General features: G+C 29.7%; 1 protein-coding gene across 11 annotated transcripts in view; it reads right to left on the bottom strand.

The window, feature by feature from the left end:
* Nucleotides 1-22,509, bottom strand: part of LOC114929124 (dystrophin, isoforms A/C/F/G/H) — a 420,071-nt gene that overhangs the window by 396,095 nt on the left and 1,467 nt on the right. For 9 of the 11 annotated variants that reach the window (XM_085480171.1, XM_085480172.1, XM_029300536.2 and 6 more), the window contains 14 exons: nucleotides 21,774-21,864; nucleotides 5,188-5,249; nucleotides 4,804-4,896; nucleotides 4,244-4,321; nucleotides 3,977-4,069; nucleotides 3,451-3,540; nucleotides 3,125-3,323; nucleotides 2,736-2,893; nucleotides 2,254-2,649; nucleotides 1,504-2,145; nucleotides 1,281-1,403; nucleotides 725-1,204; nucleotides 478-635; nucleotides 5-372 (listed from right to left, as the gene is read on the bottom strand). In XM_085480171.1, the coding sequence (XP_085336297.1) occupies nucleotides 5-372; nucleotides 478-635; nucleotides 725-1,204; nucleotides 1,281-1,403; nucleotides 1,504-2,145; nucleotides 2,254-2,649; nucleotides 2,736-2,893; nucleotides 3,125-3,323; nucleotides 3,451-3,540; nucleotides 3,977-4,069; nucleotides 4,244-4,321; nucleotides 4,804-4,896; nucleotides 5,188-5,249; nucleotides 21,774-21,864 (3,031 nt within the window). Of the gene's footprint in view, nucleotides 1-4; nucleotides 373-477; nucleotides 636-724; nucleotides 1,205-1,280; nucleotides 1,404-1,503; nucleotides 2,146-2,253; nucleotides 2,650-2,735; nucleotides 2,894-3,124; nucleotides 3,324-3,450; nucleotides 3,541-3,976; nucleotides 4,070-4,243; nucleotides 4,322-4,803; nucleotides 4,897-5,187; nucleotides 5,250-14,945; nucleotides 15,707-19,385; nucleotides 19,446-21,773; nucleotides 21,865-22,509 lie in introns of those variants that run through there. The other 2 variants (XM_085480175.1, XM_085480173.1) reach the window with 2 other exon arrangements.

Below are 22,509 nucleotides of genomic sequence, written 5' to 3'. Positions count from 1 at the left end.
TTACCTTTGGTTAGAGTCTGTTGTTTCTCTTCCAAAATAATAGGAATATCACTCCATTTAGTATTCAAATCTTGCAATTCATCTTTAAGTCGTTGCCCCAAAGAATCATCATTTATCTTCGCTATGAGATCTTGTCCAGTAGAATTAACATATTTAAAAGTTTGTTCCTGATCTTTTAACGAGACTTGTATAGCTTTAAATCTTTTTAGTTGTTCTTCCATAATCCTCTCATCAGCTATAACTATATGTTCTGACAATAGAACACCTTCTACATTATTAATAAATGACATTAAACTAGTGACTGTTTCAATGTACTTCTTAGGTGGTGTTCGATCGATAGTATTATTTATTTCAGTTAATCGCTCTGATAACCTGAAAATATTGCGTTTTTATTAAAATGCACAAAAAATATGCAACATATACATATATATATATATATATATATATATATATATATATATATTAAATAATACCTACATAGTGTACAATTTTTCCCAATTAGTGGAAAATGTTTGTATGTCTATATCCACATTACTACTTTCTGTAATCGCAATTTGATTTTCTGACAGTTTATTTGCTTTCTCGAGCATATTTTTTATGCGGTCGTCATGAGATTTCATTGATTTCATTTTAACCTAAATCAAATTTAAGATTAATTTACTATTTAAATATATAGTGTGTTGATATTAAAAACAATAAATTAAAAAGCAAAAGTTTAGCTTACCCTGAATGGCTCTATTTGATTGTTTACTTTATTTGTATCAAACCATTTAGTATAACTTTCCAACATTAGATTTAAACTGGCTAATTCAGTTCGGAATTCTTTTACTTCTTCCAGATAATCTATCCGCTTCTTTATTTCCTGGAGACGATTATTTGTTGCTATCCAACAATTTTGTATGTCCTTAATCTTGGATTCCTCTTCTTCAGTGGACTCGTTCGCATTCTTTAACTCATCGATAAGTTGTTTACCAATTTCTAGAACTTTATCATACTCAATTTTATGCGACTCCATGTCTACAAGAGTATCTTCGTAAACGACTTTCTTTTCTTCCACACTTAACTCGTCGAATACTCCCTCCGAACGACCAATTTCTAAGTCGACATAATCTAACCATTTATACAAATGAAGTAATGCCGATTCAAACTCGTGTTTGATAGAGCTATCCACACGACGTTTTTTTGAATCACTATGTGGTGTTGACTGAAAAAAAGAAGTATATTTAACAAAAGTCAAAACTAAAAAATATTTATACATAATTAAAAAAATGTATACGTACTGTTGCAGTAATCTCGTCTTTGTATGCTATACTTGTTACCGTTTCAGACATCCAATCATTTCCTTTAATAGTTGTTACGCTCTCCTCGGACTTTAAGTCAAATTCAAATCCAGAATTTGTTATCTAATACAATATTATAAAAATGAGTATTTTTTTTTACAAAAAACGGGGGGAATATATTTTATAAAATAAATTTTATGATGAAATATTATGTTTAAATTACCCTTTGAGATTGAACCTCCATGATTTGTCCAACAGCTTCCCATCGATCTTGCAAGTTTTCAATCTTCTCCAAAATATTCGCGTAATCTGACGATGAGCTATTGCCATCTAAATCTTGAATTGATTCTTGTAGAGATACTAATTTCTTCTGATTTATATCCATTTCTGCCTTGAGAATTTGCAACTTCTTTATTCTGTCCAAAACTTCACCAAATTCAGATGCCGGATTAGCTTCCATTTGCTTTAACGTAATCTCGATTTCGTTTAACCATGCTACCAATCGTTTGTAATCATCAGTAATATTCTGCCAAAGCGTAGCTAGGGATTCCAACCGCTGACGTCGTTCTTCTTTCCACTGGCAAATGTGACTCCAACGTTCACCAAGAGCAGATAATTGATCTTCCATTTGAGCATACACTGTCTCGGAATTTTCTTCATCCACGACCACTACCATATTCCTCATACCATTGACTACGTCTTGTTGTGCGTGAATATCTTGTTCCAATTCATTCAGATGTTTCATTTGTTCCTCGAGAGTTGACGGATTTATTTCAGTTGCTGCCATCAAAGAAATCCGATCTTCCATTTTTGTCAACCATTGTCGCAGCGCATCTAACTGAGCCTGTTGCATTTGCATCAGGACCTAAAAATAATTAATTATTCGTTATCATATATTCATAAAACACAACTGAATATTAGCAATTATTTTCTTCTATCTAATATATTATTTTCATTAACAAAATGTATAAACCTCGTGAATTTTGGTTTGTCTTTCCATAGCACGCATTCGGAGTCCTTCCCATCGAGAATTCAATAAGGACATTTGCACACGGACTTCATGCTCTTCATCTTTATGCAATCCGCCTTCAGCTAATAATCTTGCACCTTCTTCTAAAACAGTTCCTACTCCGTCTTGATGACCGGATAATTCCATCAAAAAGGTTTCATGTTCGTGAAATTCATGTTTCAATATGTCTAAAGTCGAGCCCGGTTCGGGGGCATGATTCAATTTATCCTCTGCCTCCAAAAGCCATGTTAAAACATCCTCGAGCGCAACCTGATAACCGCCAAGCTCAACGGAAACATTTGTAGCTAAACTCATCGGGCGAGAAGCTGGCATCCCGAAATTACTGAACAATAAAGTACTCTGTAAATTAAATATTTTGTTTACACACAACTGATGTGCTATTTTATAATTCTGTTGCTTTTATTCGTTAATTACAATTTGTATACCTCTGTTCCCGGTGTTGTAACTGGACTGACTGGAGTGCTATCACTTGCGATTGATAGATCCAGTTCGCCAACATCATCCCCGGAATGTGGTAATGATTGAAAAAGACACATAACATACATCATTATGGATTTTTTATCTGGTACTGAAGTATTGACATCTGTAACAAAATATTAGTTGTAAAATAATATCAGTTTATTAGATAAATTGATAGAATTAACTATTTTTTGTATATTTATAATGAAAATAAAAAATGCAAGAAATGTAATGATATAAAATTTTATCTTTCAATATATATGTAAAAGGAGAGCTGAAAAAATTATTTTGCTAATTATATATATATTAATATTATGTAATGTACTAAATATATAACATGTCGGAAATTAATTACCTTCGGGATCCAAAAGACGTTCGATATCAAGATGTTCCTGTGCGAGTCGAAAAGCATGATCCAATCTAGCATTCGGATGTTTACGCGCAATATTATTAAAGTCAAACAAGTGAGATTTCCATCTGTGTAAAATCGCATTAAATGCTAATCCGTCCGACCAAGATGTTGTGAAATTTTTAATATCAACACCAGGATAATTCTAAAAAAAAGCAATATCGTATATAAAGTATAAGTAAAAAATATATAAATATTATATTAATATGTTTAATTTATGTATTTTTATGACATTCGACATGTATATATAATATTCATAAAATTTTCATTACCTGCGAATTTTGACGACACCAAGCAAGAAGTGTCTTTTCTAAATTGGTCTGTTGTAATTCTGTCATCAAATCTTTCAAATGATAATGTACCTGGTGAACATATTAATGTTAAATTTAATAATGATACAAGCATATGAGAAATTATATACATATACATAAATATGTTAACAAGAATACAAATTTAAATAATAACATAAGAAATTTTTAAAATTTAAAAACAAGAAATAATTTATCGTACACAAAAAGAATTCAATTTTTTTCATAATAAATTAAAACTTTGTAACATAAATCAATGATTTAATCTGACAAAGACGTATTATAATCAGGTTTTAACTTATGCATGAAATATTTTCTCTTGCCAATAGTGAACTGACGCAAAATTTAAAAAGTAGATACTGTTTTTAAAAAAGTTACATAATATATAAATATTAAATCGCGTAGTTAAAGTAAATTAAAATTATTTTATTATAATTTATATAGTTAAATATTTATTTGGAGAAATGTCATATATAATTCATCAACTTACTTGCCAATGCAGAATAATACTCCACACCAAACCAAGTGTCAATTTTGGATTACCATCAACAATGTCATTGCTACTAATATTGACAAGTTTCACCTAAAATATTGTGTAGCATCGACATTATTATTTATAGAGAACGCAAAATCTACTTATCACAAACACTTTTTACGATTAATATAAAATCTTTCACAATTTATTTTAAAGTTAGATTTTTTAGCAATATAACATTGCTTGTATAATACAATATAAATACTGTAGTTATTTACTTACATTATTTTGCTCAAGGATTTGCAATGCTTTGTTAACATTATTAAGATGATGCACTCGCATCCGACCGCGTTCTCTCTTCTGTAAAACAATACGTATTGTCTTCGTTTAAAAAAATAAGATAAAATTAACTGGAACGTTCCTCGCGCGACTTGTTTTAATATAATCCTTACGACCAATTCTATGGGCCCATTGTACAAAATAAATTTCAACGATGAAAGAGAACACCTGCGTGGGGTAATGCAAATGCCGGGGCGCTATATACATCTCAAGAATGGAACATTCTTACGCCTACCGCGCATTCATAATCATGCACTCTTATGCAAATATTCCCGATGTACGTGCACCTGCTCGCAATTCGCAATTCGTGAGTGATGTATGTGATGTGCTGACGCGAGGTGCATGAGGAATAATTTTATTAGAAAGCGCCTCTGAAGCTGAGGAACATTCTAACTTCGCGATTTAACTGTGCTTTCAACAGTTCGACACAGAAAAACTTGTGTAAAATCACGGATCACCGCTAAACGATTATTGTCGGCGACATAAATATGCGGCATACTTACATAAGTCTTAGAAGTGAGCACTTCCAGGAGGGACAACAAACGATTTCCATCTCGCAAATCGATGAATAAATCGCTGATCGGTTCGTGATGATTCTACAGAAAATATGACTAATTAAACGTCTTGCATTTATTCTCCCAAAAAGCATCTCTCAATAAGATTATTTATTATTACATCGTGTGATGAGATAACAAACGTAGAAAATGAACACAAATATAACAAATAGACATTTGTTACATTTCATAGATAGATTTAAGAACGAAACTACTTCTCGTAATGTTATCCGTGTAATAACACCGTAAAGCCGTAAATAAATAGAGTAATAAGTGAATGATGATCGAAAGACATCGAAAAAAATTATGAATGGAAAATATAGAGATTCTTACCTTAAGAAGTTGGGAATTTATCCATTTGGCAAACGTCTTCTTCTGTACATCTTCTCGCTCATCTACAACATTATTATTAATCGTTGTAATTAATAAACTTTTTTAGAATTCATATATCTTATAATATTTTAAAAGAAAGATTTTATTACAAACACACACATAATACTTAATAGTGATGCAAACTTATAAAAATTAAATATATCTTACATCAAATAATATAGTATTATAAAATCCAATAAATATAAGTACTAATTATCAATTTGGAGTATGTGCTCATATTTAATTAATAGTACGTCCACTTGCAACAAAAATTTATCAAATTAAACATTTTTTTAAATGAGATAGAATATAATATAAAGGTCATTCAAATATTTTTTATTATTAATTATTAATAATTTTGTCGCTAAAAATATGCAAACAAAAATCTATCGATTAGGTCAATTAAAAATTAAATTTTAAAGAATTAAAAGGGTAATAGAAGTTAGCAATATTTTTAAGCTATCGTAAGTCGTAAATAGATTTGTACTATAATCAAAAATCATTAAAGTTCGCGGTTACTTTATCACGTCATTTCTATGTGTTCTCCTAAAAAATAATAAAAGCAACTTCAGAATCAAAGTAATGTATATAACTTTTTCTTTAAAAATTAATGAAGTATATATATTTATTTTACAATAGTTTATATATATTTCAGAAAAATTGTATCTTTCGGTTAAAAAACGCCACTTTGCCTCTGAGATCCTTGATTATTCAGGTGCTCTATGTGATAGTATTAAGATACTATAGCATTTTATAATGAATTAAGTGGAGCAACAGTTGATCCACTGATGATTTTACTCTCTCATAGAATTATTACCAACGTAGCAACGGCAGCTCATTGCTATCTATCGCGTTGACACTAGTTGACCTCGATGACTGAAGCAGTAAACTCGAAATTTAGGTCGACTAGTAGAAATTTGCAAGTATACAACAAATCCCTGTCTATTTTATTGTATTGCCAAATGCATGAAATAATATTCTATTTATAATCGTCATCATCATCTTTCACATAGAATGACGAAATAAATCGATTGTACGCTAATTTCATGAGTCGTGATGCAACGGGCTTATAAGGAAGCCACGAATATCGACAATGACGATGAAAATAGAATGATAGATGATGTCAGCTTTCGTGCATTTTCAGAATGTTTACTAATCTGGAGTCGTTACTCCCGCACGTTCGCGAAATATCCTTTCGGTGTACTGACAGGCCTGAAAAATTATATTTAGACAAGCGACATGTGCATTCTTGCATCGCTATGCATATTAAATTAGTCCCACGCAGGAAGGACTCGCATTCGCGAGAGAAGAAGAGACCTTGATATAGTAGTAACTTTCAAGCTGTAATCTTATCAATTTATCACTTTTCTCAAGTGTACTCGGAAAAAAAATAATCTAGTGTATATTCTATCATATCAATCTGTCAACTGATAGTCGTAGACTTTTAACACAAGAATCTTACGTTAATCCAGAAACACAAAAAATTCCGCAATAAAATGCAACACGGCAGTGCACGTGGCAATTGACAAGATCGATCTCTCGTTTGGAATGTGGAAGTCATCCATAGTCAATCGCGCATTTTAACGAGCCTTAAGAAAAACGCACTAACGTTGTTAGTGGATGAATGAATGAATTGATGTATATTCTCTCTCTCTCGAAAACGTAGTTTACGTGCGGGGCACGCAAGCGGAAAGAAATTGCAAATGGTGATCACGTTTTCCCAAAGTAAAGTAAGCTGTAAGCTCAACGCACACAAGACAGTCTATCCTCGTGCGGGTTTTGGTCACCCGAGAGTTTATCTCACAAAAACTCACATTCGCTAGGGAAAAGCTACCATTAAAATTAACGGGACTGTTACTGACAGAGAAACATTTTCTATTTTCACATTTGTTATTATATTATATAATATTTTATAGAAACAGTATCAATACATAACATCTTTTCATGTTTTATATATTTAATTTAGATTTATATTAAATACATATTTTTATACACATCATTTTTTGGCTACAATGTAGCAAAAATATACTGTGTAATTTACTGTAATGTTTCTATATAAAAAAATATATATATTTATATAAAACGTGAGCCTAATGGATTTATATGTAACATTAATCAATAATTGATTAAAATTTTACAATAGCAGTAATAAACATAAACACAATGCGCAAATGAAAAAACAGATATAAAAATAAATTAACAATTAATGATGATTGATTATGACTGATGGCTCTCGTCAAAAAGTGTCTTGGAATTAATATTTTTGGAAATGTGCAAAATTTATGTTTAGGGCGATGGAATATCTTTATCCAGCCCTGTAAAAATGTGGTATTCCCGAATATGGTATAACGAGTTCTGGATCCAGCGATTTCTTTTCCTCTCGATCGTTCATCTATCTTATCATACGTATCGAGGATATTATGACGTAAATCGTATACATATAATCGTACATATAATATATTTATAATTTCCCGTATTTGCAACGTCAAAAAACAAAAAAAACAGTACATATTAATCAACAGTCTAATATTTATTTATTATCATTTAATGGAAATAATTAATTCAACAAAGATCTTAAAATGACAGAATTTAAAAAAATTGAAACACTTAGATAAGATAGAAGATTGATATTAAAAGAAAAAAATATAAACCAAAATTAAAATTATCTTTTCTTTAGATTTATTTTTAAATCAAATACCATATACTATTATGTCATAGTTTTATAATAGAGTATACTTTCTGTCAAAACTGGCCAAAAAAATATTTGTTAAAGCCTAAGTTGATCTACGCGAACGACTTTGTTTAGGTACGCACATCCGCTCGTTTTCTTTCAAAGCATGCGGTATAAATGGTAGCATACTGCCATTAAGCAAACAGAGGACTTGTGTGTCTGTAAATACTTTGCCTTGCTATAAATTAGCACATATGTAGTAAGCATGTGCAGCTTAAAACGCATATTTATATATAGAAAATTATATTTTAATGCCTCGTACAATTCGATATAATTTTATATTTGTTTTTATTTAACAATTTTCAATTTCTAAAAATAATTAAAATATATTTATTTTTATATTATTATTCTTTATGTATTGTCATTTAATTAATTAATTGCTACGGTTTTTTATTTTTCTCTTTTGTAACATCTTTTTGATATTATTATTTATTTGAATTAAAAATTTTATTTCTTTCTATTTTTTTAAATTTATAAAAATATTCCAGGGAATATAGGTAAGATTAAAGCATTAACATTTTACAGATCCAAAATTCATTGAATTTGCAAATATTAAATAAAATATCTCAATTAAATTATATATCTCAATTGGATCATATATCTCAATTTAATCTTCATTCGCTCGAGACAGATTTCACATTTATGCATTTTTTGTCTTCAGTTATTCTTTCATATAGATAAAATATTAATCAATGCAGTGTTCCATCTCTATCACTTTACTTAATCTTTTGAATCTAATAATTGATTACTGTAATACTTATTTGTAAAAAATTAAGACAATGATGAAATCTTCATAAAAAGCATTACAAGAGCTAATGTAAAATTTACTTTAAACGAGAAGTACTCAATTATTTGTCGAGTTTTCAAGAGAAAAAATTGAATCTTCAGAAATTGTCATATAAATATATAATTTTACTGAAAAATTTGTGCCTTACTACCCAAATAAATATGCGCGTTGCACATTTAATGTGATAATCACTCATTGCATCAAATTGCTAACGGGATGAAAGCTGCATTCGCATAACCGACAATCACGAGGGTTGAACGAACCGCAAGTTCGCAACACATAATACGATAAACACGTCAATAACACCTCGTCGGGGAAATAGTACCAGCCATCTGAAACTAGTGCTAAACTTAGCTAAATGCAAAATCGAAGCGCAATTTCTTCTTCTTCCAGCTATGCAATCTTCTGAACATATCAACTGAATGCATTTCTCAGATTTTCGCTCTATTCAATAATACCGCAAAAATGTTTTTTTAACTGCACACTTCAAATCTTTAAATAAAATAAAAAAATATCTATTTTGATGAATCACAAAGTTATAACTAGTTTTAGTATTTTTTTAGTTAGCGCATGTATATTTTCTTTTTATTAAAATTGTCTATCAAGTGAATTTAACGAAAAAAACTGAAGCCTGTTTCAAGAGAAATCTCACGAAAAACTATTTTTTTAAATATTTTATTTAATCGAAAAATATAGAAAATTTTTTCAATGATTTGAGATATTCTTTGCGTCAATAACTTTTTATGTATATCCACACACAGAACTTTGCTATTAGAAGGTTTTTTTTGACGGAAGAAAAAACAAGTATCCAAAGTTTTCTAAATTTTTTTTAATAACTTTTTCATAACTCTGACAATAGAACGCGCTTCTAATTATTTATTAATATAATATTTATTTGACTAATCCTAACGACCATTCTTGCAACTGTAAAGCGAATGATCTCATATTAAAAAAAAAACGCTCCGATTTAACGATAATTAACATACTTTGCATTATTAATGATGTTCAGGCCAAAGATATTCGCCATTCGCAATATAAGTACTAGGTTTGTTTTGCAGTACTGCTATCGAGATCGAAATCTCGAGCAGTCATTAAGATTGTGTCATCTTTTTTGCGACATACCGAGTAAAACGCAAAAGAAATATCTTCTAGCGCGACTTTGTTAACTATGAACCAATTAGATACGTCGTTTCTCATATTGTTTTTTCCTTCAAATCGAGCAAAACATTTTCCTGTTGGAATTCGCGCAAATGGAAGTAACTGAAAATTGTCGAAGCATGGTTCGCAAATGTTTTTTTAAGTCTCTCATTGGAAGAGAATTCAAATGCATTTCTTCCAGTCTCTTCATTAAATGAGAAGTGCAAAAAGGAACAGGGAAATCAAAATAAAGAATTCGATAGAAAAAAAAAAGAATTCGACGTGCGCCTATCGTTTATTCAGCAAAAAAAATCGATTATATGTTTTATATTGCTATTGTCGGAGTAATGCGATTGGTTGTTGGTGAAAAGTGCGAATTCACACGCGAAAAACCAATCAACCTAACGAACGAACGTCACAACACACCGTTTATCTCCAGTTAATCTTGCAGCCAATTCAGCTCGCATTTTCGCTGCGCGTTTAACGAGTTAAATGCAGCTAGCTATTTCTCATCCCATGCTGGTAATGGACGAGATCTTTATATCGAACGAATAAAATCCAGAGTCAGACGGCCATTTAGCGCTACAGTATATACTGACACTAATTGTAAAGATAAAATATTCTAACAAACATAATTATAGCTAAAAGTTGTCTAAATCTCACTTTATATCAAATGCGATTCATATTGAAGAAAAAAAATATATATATACCTATATATGTCGCGTTTAGCTAAAAATATAACGTCATGGTACAATTTCTCTTAAATTTTAATACATATGCTTAAAAAAAATATTTTCATGAATTTTTTCTGAAAAAGTATTAGGATTATCAAAATAGAATTTTTACCCGTCTATCTATATATATATATATATTTAGCAATATTTAAAACAAAATTTGTATTGCTGCTAACGTCAGATATATGCTGTTGCGTTTTACGGTACCCAATATGCAACTATATGGTTTATTTGAAACAAAAAAATTTTAATTGATTCTTAAAATATACTGATAAATCTAAATATACTGATAAATCTTTGCCAGATTTTTTAAAATAAAAGTTTGCTTTTATATTCAAGTGTTATTTTATAAATATTGAGAATTTTAAAAATTTGCTACAACAAAGATTATCTGTATATTTTAAAAGTTTTTTTTGTTTCAGATAAACCATATACATTGGACCATATATTGTGGATACCGTAAGAAACAATATCTACTACAATTTTTAATATTTTTCAATAAAAATTTTACCTCCACATATTACTAAATAAACATATAATAGACTGGTAAAACCCCATTTTAATAATCCTAATACTTTCTGAGAAAAAAATTCATGAATATATATAAGCTATTTTTTTATGTCTCTGGGTGTATGTCCCCCTTTAAAGATAATGAATTTTTGACGAACCACTTATCGGTTTTAAGCAAAAAAAATCACGGGACACTCTACGCATACATCATTCACAATTTTATAAAAAAATTGCTTTTTCTCACTAAAAATTATTGACTCTCTAAGTATGCTGATTTAAATTTCAAAATATTCGTCCTTTTTTGCGGGAACACCGCGATATTCGTACAAAAGCGTAGAAATCATAATGCTTAGAACGACAAAAATATAAATGCGTCACTGGGCGAATCTCTTCAATTCGATGGTGCATACATTGGGAGCATGGTATACATATATACTAAGCAAACAAGCCAGCCGCGTAGCATGAACAATTGTTTAAACGAGCTGACGATGCGGAGTACCACCGTCTGCAACAAGCGCGACACACTTCTTTTCTCTGTTGCATATGTTTGGAGCGCGTGTCGTTGGCCCTAACCAGGCACTATGAAAGGTTTCGCGGGTCAAGCGTCCTGATGGGACCGAATAATGTCAATGCGTGCTCTCATGAGAGCATTCAACTACGGCAAATAGGCTTGGTAGCTAGCGAAATTATCAAGAGCCCGCATATAGAACGCGATGCATTTTATTATTCTCACGACGACAATCATATCGTATGCCAGTATATAACATTTAGAGATACACGAGATCTCTGTCTAATGTGATCATTTTAATTTCGTTATAATCGATTGGAAATAAATAATGCAATCGTAATCGAACGATAGTTGGTACACTAAAGTGGAATCGATATCGCTAACATCGTAATAATAGAATTAATTTTTAATTAAAAATAAAAATAAAAAATCTTTTTACTCATAGATAGTTTACACACAGAAAGAATTTTCTCTTAGAATTTATCCTAAAAATCATGGAATTATGGTACAATATGGTATTGGAAGAATTTTACAAGAGTTCTCTTTTAACTTAAATATTTATTATTGTAAAAATTTTTAATATCTAGCACAATATAAAATATGTTCAATTAAATTTACTACATACATAGTAAAATTTACTATGGACATATTAACATTTCTTATTGTGGTAAATATTAATCAGAGAAACTCTTAAAATTCTGGGTAAATTCTAAGAGAAAAAATTCTCTCCGTATGTTTCAAGAAAATTGTACATAAATATAAAATAAATAAATAAATAAATATATTAATTTTATATTGATCGAATAATTTGTCGAAAGTACTTCATTCATTAAGCATTCATGTTTTGTGGCTTCAAAGATATTTACTCTTCTTAACAAATAGTAAATATAATAAAAAATAGCATTCTTTAAACTTAATGACCGATTTATTTGATTTACAGGAGAGTATTTAAGTTTATGATTAAGTATTCGAATTTTTCAAATGTTATAATACAATTGATGTAGTTTAATGAACGCAAAAGTCATTTTCTCATGAAGCACACTACATTATGCAGTCAAGACAGAAAGAGAGAGAATGAATTATATAAGAGATAATTTGCAGTAAATTTGTTAAGTCGTTAAAGAGTTTAATGACCCCTGGGAATAAATGCATTCTCATTGTATCAGTCTCATCAAGTATGTGATAATGTACGAAATTACATCGTAATGTAGGCTATGTGATACATTATTAATATTTATACAATTTAAATATAGCAACTAATTATTTATATAATCCATATGCAACAAATAATTGTTATAATAATAATTTAATAAAAATCCATAAAAAAACTTCTATCATTTATTTATGACTTTTTATATATATATATATTTGTAATTTAATATATAATATATAAATTTAATATATAATATATAAAGCAAAGTTAAATATAATTTAATATAAATCAGTGCTTTCTCAACCAAATGTAATAATCAATTATTAAAAGAGTTTTCTCCTTACAATCAGTTAAACAGATTTTACAAAATGTAATTAACTCAAATGTAATTAAATATAATTAATCAAATATACATATATATGTATATTAATAAAATATGTATAATGAAATATTTTAATGATCTGATTTAATAGAACGTATCATATGACACACAAACGTACATTATTAACGACCCTTAAAAATTTCAATATTTCTGTTAATATGTAAATTTAATTTAAAATGTTAAAAGATATTTAATTCATTGTCAGACAAATGTCGTATTTTATTTGCTGCGTGCAACAATTGTAAAGAATTCTGGTTGCACTTTGCCAATAGTCAACGACTTCTACTCTTGAGAAGGTATAGCACGTGCGCGCTAAACTCAAGTGTTAGCTAGTTATGAGTTCTATCTATTTATGTGTATGTACTATTATGTTCATGTGTTATCTTTCTTAACGTGCACAGGCACACATATACGCATATGTACCCATCCTCAATTCTCTGACGTTTGCATGCGTTTAACCGAGTACCCGAACGCAAATAATTTCAAGATAAGATAAGTAATATATTTAGGTATAGATAACTTCGTAGCCTAATGAGTGAACAACATGAAAAAATATGCAGGTAAAATATATAGCTGGTACATGCAGTTATAAAAGATGATGCTGAATTATTATGATCTTTAAATACATATATTGGAAATATTAATAGACAGTGTATTAAAAAAAACTCCCTTGCTATATACATATATAAAAAAGATTTATTAATAAATCTTTCTCTCTCTAGTTTCTACTCTATTTTCTTCTTCACTTTACACAAATAAATGTGCAAATTTCATGAAAGAAAACATCAAAATCAGACGTATTTAATACGAAACATAAAAGTATGAATGTAGACATATTTTTGATATTTTTGAAGATTATAGAATTTGAAAATTAAGGAAATGCTATGACTCATAAATAATGTAGATATTTCGTATGTTAAACTTTCTAAATATTCCTAAATATTTAGTATTCGTATACTTATTTAGATGTCTCTCACGAAAATAATATAATCGTACATGTTTAAAAAACAAAGTAGATAATTAAAATCACAGGAGGAAAAACATAAATGATATACATGATGATACGAGAAGACATGCTACGAAAGTTATAATAAATGGCTGACAAACAGCGTTAATCAGAATAATTACGTGACGAATGACATAATAATGTTAAAATAAATTTAAAGCAAGTTTGGCCTGAGCGAACGAATACAAGCAAATATAATATCAATAAACATCGGTGAAAAATTGTAATTTAAAATTAAAACATTTTTTTTATCTAAAAGATTGGAAAACGTTACTAATTAACGCCTAGTTATTCAATGATTCGTGATCGCTCATGCTCGTTTATATTCCTCCAACTCTTAACACTGGAATGTCAATGATAAACCTGATAAATGCCGTGAAATCTAAAAGCGATACTGCTTGTTTAATTGATACCGTGAAATTGTTGAATAGCGACTACCGATTACGTGATCGAAGAATATCAAGTTTAATCTAAAGGATCAGAATTGTATTGAATTATGCGATCTGTGTAACTCATCTATAGGAATCGTGTCAGATTTTTGCCGAGATCAAGGCCACGGAGGCTGGAGAGGATCCTGAAGAAGAGATTTGCATTCGCCAGGTGTAAACGACACACGTACAGGGTGATCACACGAAGAAAGAATCTTGTCGCGTTGCAATAAGGAGAACCTAACCCGGCGACACATATCCACACACGCCTACACACGCATATACCCACACACACACATACACACACACACACACATGCATACACGTATGTATGTAAACACACCTATATAGACGACTTCCATCTTGAGATATTCGGACGTAGAAGCACCGGATCGGATCGACGTAACATCCAAGGGCGCGTTGCGTGAAGGGAGCAGGACGGAATCACATTAATCATCGGTCGGAGCCAGATTCGCGCGCGCGCGAAAGGAGACGAGGAATCCGAGTGATCTCTCCGCTGAGGTTAGAATCGGGCGACTCGCGCTCGCGCGTGCGCGCGCTCACACGCTCAGCTGCTTACGCCACTTGTTGATTCCGCACTGACAAGTCAAGAGACACCGGTCGTGCGTATACACACGACGCTCATTCACACTCACGCACACGTATACACTGATATTAAGACACTCCACGCGCGTATCAACTCTTTGACTTTCTCTCTCTCTTTCGGGATACGTTTCAGCCGTTCAGGATCGTCGTCCTAGCAACCGGAGCGATGACGCGCTTCGCAGCATCCCGATCGATCGGAACGATCTCTCGACGCGATTCTACGCTATCATTGATGAAGCGAACGACGATCGCGGAAAGGGGAAGCAGGGAACAACACGACGTGATACTATCCTCTCGCCTGAGTTAATGTCAATCGACGACTGCTAAACTCGCGTCAGTCGTGCCACCAGCGAACTGGCAACCTCGGACGGTTCGTTGTAAGGCCCCCTGCTTCTCCCACCCTGGTGCATCTCGACGATGTTAATTCCGTTCTCGTGTGCATTCGTCTTCATGCATCGCGTTCCTTCTCACTCTAGTCAAGAGAATTTCTCCAGACGCATTCGTGGGCCTTCTTCTCTACTCATACGAGAAAATCATTTTTTTTTTTTTTTAATTTAATTACGCGCACATCAAGTAGAAGATGAATGAAATTGACATATGACGTTCACTTCTTCGTATACGTGTATGCTTGCACAAATCTATCTATAGAAGCCGAACATTTTTTAAATCTTGTCGAACTCGAACATATGTAGACAGCTAATCCATTTGTTAATCCAAAAAAATAATGGAATATATGTAAAAAAAAAATCCTGCAAATATAACTCTCTACACAGAGTATAATTTTTAATTTTTTAATGCCATTTTTTTCCCCATGAAAAATTATGCATACGTATGTTTTTTTTATAATAAGTTTTAAAAATATTTACTATGTATAATTTTTTTAAAATAAAAGATAAATAATTTCAAGGTAAGGGGCCTTTCTATTTGGGTATCTGAAACCTCTATTGGTCGTAAGGCCCAGAGTATCACATCACAGGTAAACAGGGATTCAGAAAGTAGAAGGTGTATTCGGATGAAACAGGTATAGATACGTGTCGTGGGCCCATCTGGGTCCGCAACTCGAAAAATATGCTTACAATTAATTACATTATCTATCTAAAAAGCAGATAGATGATAAGAAATAAAGAGAGAGAAAGATTTATATTAATATATGCACAGACTAATCTCTTTTTCACACATACATATATGTATATATATACCTATATACTATAAAAATAAAGAAATTAGCATCCATTTGTGTTAACAATTATGCATGAAACAATTTGAAAAATTAGAAAATAAATAACCAAGCATGAAACTTTGTACATTGCAGAAATAATTTGTTAACTTAATTATAAATCTTTCAACTAAATATTATTTTGTTAATTGTACATATAAAAATATTTAAATTAAATATAGTATATTAAATCTAACAAAACGTATATTTGACTTAAATACTAATATATGTTCAATTAACAAAATAGTAATTTGAGATTTAGTCAAGTTAAATTCTTTTTGAGTGTACACGTGTACATTAAAATTTAATTTTAATTTTTTTTGTAGAAACAAAATTTCACAAAAATTAAACCCAAAAAGCTTCAATATCAATTTTATAAACTGTTTTCTTGCAATTTAAAAGATTCAAAACAAAAATGAGCCACCTTCATCAATTATAAACGCATTTACTTTCGATTTTAATTCAAAGTAAATTTAATTTAAAATTCTACAGAGATACTAGATTTGATGAAGTTCGATTCAATTCTATTCCAAATTATTATTCTATACTGCAGAATTTTCGATATTCAATATCAGTTTTCAATTTCGGATAATTTTAAATAAGAATTATCGAGATCAAAACCGTGTAGAGAAATGTTGAACCGGAAATTTTAATCTTTGTTACTAATACAATGAAACTGTTACATTTTGTACCAATGTTAATGTGTATTCTCGATAGTGGATATATGTGTTGTGCTACGGAAATGCTCGTGTCAATAACCCAGAGATAGCATCTTGATGTCGTTACATATTGGCTTCACCGATAACGTTATGCATGGTCGCACGCCTGATTCGCGCGTTATGGGCACAGATCTAATTAATTTCATATCTAGGATCTGTTTATAGTAATACCAATTAATATTCCGGTTACGAACGATACGAAGCATATCATCAATATTTTAATAGTATATTTCTCTGTGTACATTCTAAAAGTTTTTAATTTATAAATTTTGTATCTATGTATCAAAATATTTTTCGAAAAAAGTGCATGGCTATAATATTTTATCACTCATGTTTATGTAATCTATTTTAATAAAAATTTAATTGAGTTTAATTATAGCATAATTTTATATATCAAAGATAAATAAATTTTTCACGAAAAGCTGAGAAACTTTATACGTTCAAAAACTTAACACATTTCATTTTTAGTTATGCAATTAATATTGCGTCACATAATCATCATATATACTTGATTTTAAATTAATTTTAATTGTCAAGATATTAATTTATTGTAAACTACAATTTTATAATAAGTAATAATTTAAAATTGTATGTTTATCGAAAAGATTATAGTAATGTCAATTAATATTCTGATTATGAACGATATAATAAATACAACATTAAAAAAAATCTAATATAAATAAATGATAAACTGTAAGTAAATAAATGTAACCAAAGAAATCCTATTGTTAGTAAAATAGTCAAATTACTCATATAAACAAAATTGTCATGATAACAAGTAATTATTTCATTATTAATGGCCCTAAATAATATATCTGATTGTGAAATGTGTTCGTGGAATTTCGGGAGATATAACTACCTTCTATTTCCAAAATTACAGAACTTATAAGACTCGAGGAACATATCTTTATTTTTAATGCAGACGTCTGCGATATATTCTTTTTATAACACACCTCTATTTCGCAATAACATTTTTATGATTTATTATCGTCTTAACTGTATTTATGGAAATGTTATCTAGATGAAATAATATGATTATTTTTTCAATATTTTTTGTAATCTATTGCACATTCAGCATATATATGTGCTAAATATATATTTTGATTATTTTGATATATTGATTGTATAGCATATATTGATATGCTCAATTGCAATTTTGAATTTTAAAATGCAGTTGAGCGTAGGTCACATATATACCTATATATAATACACTTTCAAAGTAATTTCTATTGCAATTTCAATGAGAATCAATATCTAGATTTTTTAAATCCCTTTTAAATTTAAAATCAAGTTTTTCGAATTTTCGATCGTTACATGGAAAAATTGCTATGTTAGATATTTTTATTCAATAAAGCATATAATATTATAATTGATAAATGTGGCTAACTTTGCTCTGAATTTATTTAATTACAAGAGAAGGCAAAAAAACTTTAATTTTATAAGAAGCATGTGAGTTTCGACAGAAAAAAATAAACATTCCGTTAACCATAGAGATATTTAGACTACTTAAAACAATTATTCGCCAACACGAAAATAGTGCTACTGTTATCTTTTCTAACATTCCGACTGTTAACAGTTAGTTTATTTTAACCAACTTAAAAATATTAATGCGTATAAATAAAGAAAACTGCAAACACATTTTACTGCAATTTCGTTTTGCAACGAAACACCTCTGTCTTCTCTTTTTAAAATTCATCTTCTAAAATTTCATATTTATCAATTAAATTTTTTAATAATACTTTTTAACTGCTCGTAACAAAAAGAAAGATAATATTATTGAAATTGTACAAGAGTTAAATTAGATTTATCAATTCTTTGTGGTTTTACATAAAGATGAGCTGATCATAATAATTTATGATAATCTTCTGTACACGTCCTTCTAATTATAAGCACACAAGATAACAAGTCGAAAGTCAACGCGAGTAAAATTTGTGAGCATGAATTTTTAAGTATTTTCAATACTCTATCAATGATGAAAAATTTTAATGTTAAGTAATAGTTATATTAATAATATTGAATTAAAAACATGTTTCACCCATATCAAAATATTTCTTGATATTATTTCAAACCATAAATAATTAGAAATAAAGAGAAAATTTTCCAAAATATTTATAGACACACTATTCTTACAGATATACATACAAAAATGAGCATTAATAAAAATCACAAGAATATAATAACAAATAAAAACGTGCAATAACAAAAATGGACTTCCAATCAAATCATTAATTATTATACTTACATATATCATCATCCATTTTCTATTAACTTCATATAGATGTACAGAATGTTTTGCAAAAGGATTTATGTTTCACCACAATCTTTGATTATATTTTAACTCTATACACTTACTATACATTTTTAATTATGAAATAAATTGAAATTTTATTACTTAGTCAACTTTAAATTCTCTGAATAGTCGAATAATTTGAGATGTATTGTGACAGAAAAATATGCTTGCAATATATTGCTTTTATTACTATAATTAAATGAACACTGTGCGTATATTTGTCATCTCGATATAACTGACTGCGCATTAATTACGTCCGTGCATTGTGATTTAAATCGGCTAAAGTCAAATTGGCAATTACGATGAACTATATGTATATAATCGTCAATTTAATCGACATAAAAAATGTCTTTATATCTCGTATCATTTTATTATGTAGTTTGATAATATATATATGAATTTTTTATCTTCTCTCATTAAATATGTTAAATATATTCTTTCGCATTATATCTATTAATCAAGAACTTTGAATAAAAGTGATTAACAGTCAATACGAAAATTTCTACGAACAAAATCAACTTGTAATAGAAAACACCAGGAAGAATTTATGATGCACTCGGCATTTAAAATCGACCACATTTCGATTATTGAGTACAACAACAAATCTCCCTGTTCATCAGCTAATGGAAGGTAACGTCACTCGAAATCTTTACGATCGCTTAGTAATGAAAATGCTTTCTATCGTGCATATATTACATTTTTGCAACTACTGTTTAAAAATAATTCTGCATCTCCTAAACATAGTAATTTCACTCGGTTTTGCACGAATTGTCGAACACTTATTCGCGAGAAGCGGTCCACGGAAACTGCACAGCGTATCTATGAAGTTAGAGAACTTCTATAATAAGAGCGCATCTCTGACTATTCTGACTTTCCATAACTCGGAACGACCTCATGGGACGCAGCCCGTGACGACACTGCGCGGTATCTAGATTTCGACCCTGGGTGATCTCTCCAGAAGTTAGCGCCGACGCATCAAACACCGCGTTTTGTTAAAATTGATTTATATAAAAATTGATTAATTATAAAATGTGCGATAAAGCACAAAGTGCATCTCCATTGAAATTTAATTAACATTTATACAACTAAAATCCTCTCGATACATATCACAACACACTTTGTAAAAGAATATTTTTCCCACCATAATTGCTTTGAATTATAATACATAGATTTCGCTCATATAATTAACTGTTAATATCGTGCGGACTCGAGAAATAAAATTATAGATAAAAAGCGATAACATAATATCTTTTTCGTACGGATGCATTGCCTTGGGACATCCGCTGCCGAGTGCAGTCGCTAGATTTATTTGCCAACAGTTAAGTACACAAAACGAAATTGCCTCAATATCAGCATCGGTTTACGTTATCAGCGCCATCGATATTAGTGTTTTGCACGTTATATTTATACGTTTTAAAGCAAATTTAATAAGGCAAGCGAAAAAAATAAGACCACGGACAGAGAAATCCATAAAACCGGAGGAACTATGGTCATAAAAGACGATAATAATCATCTATAAAAGATATTATGCTGTGAAAAGTGAGGCACGCGCTGAATAAAGCGCGAAAACGTAATATTACAACGATCATTTCTATTTATAATCGCATAAACGATACGCGTGATATCACGATTCCACGTGATATATGAAATAAAGTATTATTAACTACAATTAGACGCGACAAAGTACTCATATAAAGTGAGATCAATCTAACTAAATCTTTTAAATTTTTCTATTTTTCCTGCAGCACTTACGACAGTTTTATAAGAACTTGTAAAAATCAAAATTAAAAATCAGCCTGATTGATATATTACATATACTACATGTCGCGACCTTCTCTTATCAGCCCAAATATATGTACAACTTGAGATATCTACATTCATCAGAAATTGTGTTCAATAAAACTTCATAAAATAGAAATTCATATATAGAAATAAAGACTTTTTGATACTCAAATTATTCATTTATATGTATATATAATAATTTACATCTTTAAATATCTTGACTTTAATTCTACATATTACAAATTGCAAATAAGTTAAATTTACGATGAAACTTATTGCTAAATTTATCATTAAATAACTGTATATTATCTAAACATCATTACATAACGTAATAATTAAAGATACATTGAAACATTATCTTTGATCATATAATACATCAATGAAATTAATTCTAATTGTAAAAATTTTGTAATTTATTTTTAATTTTTAATTTAAAATTTGTGTAGGTAATGCAAAGTTATCTAAATAACAATCAAAAAGTCTTTAAAAAATTAGATTTTCTATTTTAATCATTTAGAATCACTGCTTAAATCGTGCATTAAAATTTTTTATTCTTACCTTTCGTGCTTAAGATTTGCTTCTCGACAGTCTCGACCTGCTGCGGTTCCTCCGACTCTTGAATAATCCAACGAATTTTCCGCCGCTGCATCTGAAACAAACCGCACGTGACAGTCACAGTCGATAATCCAACAAACACTAAAAATGCACAGCACGATTCACGCGATCGGTTTTAGTCGCTGGACTGAATAAGATTATAGTAGCATAAGGCAGATTTAGAATTACTCTGACGATATCGACGCGATTAATTTTTTATGGACAAAGGTTGATAATATGAACAAGTACTATTTCTATCAGTGTAATAACAAGTCTCTCTCGAAATTTCTAGACTATCACGAATATATATACATATAATTTTCAAACCGATTCGCACATTGTACTTGCATACAAAGTATAATATTTCAAGAGTACGCTATTTATTTTTAGCTTTATTTTCGAGCTTGTCATATATGTAAAAAGACAAAATTTAGATTTTCAATTATGTAAATAACAATTTTAATTCATGTCTTTTGATTAAATAAAAATTAACTAATTAATTCAAATTCGTAAAATTCTCATCAAAAAATTAAAATATTATCCAAAATCTAGATTAATTAATAATTGTATTTTAAAAGCACTATTATATCTTATTACTTATAGATGTTCTCGTTTTTTATGATTAAATTCAGTTTATTTCTCTATGCAAACATTTACCTCTATTATTTTTGATAAAATTTTATGCTTCAAGATAATTCAT

The sequence above is a fragment of the Nylanderia fulva genome, unplaced genomic scaffold, assembly GCF_048542155.1.
Source record: "Nylanderia fulva isolate GAGA-0341 unplaced genomic scaffold, ASM4854215v1 Scaffold14, whole genome shotgun sequence".
In the NCBI taxonomy this organism is placed as follows: domain Eukaryota; kingdom Metazoa; phylum Arthropoda; class Insecta; order Hymenoptera; family Formicidae; genus Nylanderia; species Nylanderia fulva.
Note: the sequence above shows the minus strand (reverse complement) of the source record. Positions and strands in the feature narration are given on the sequence as shown.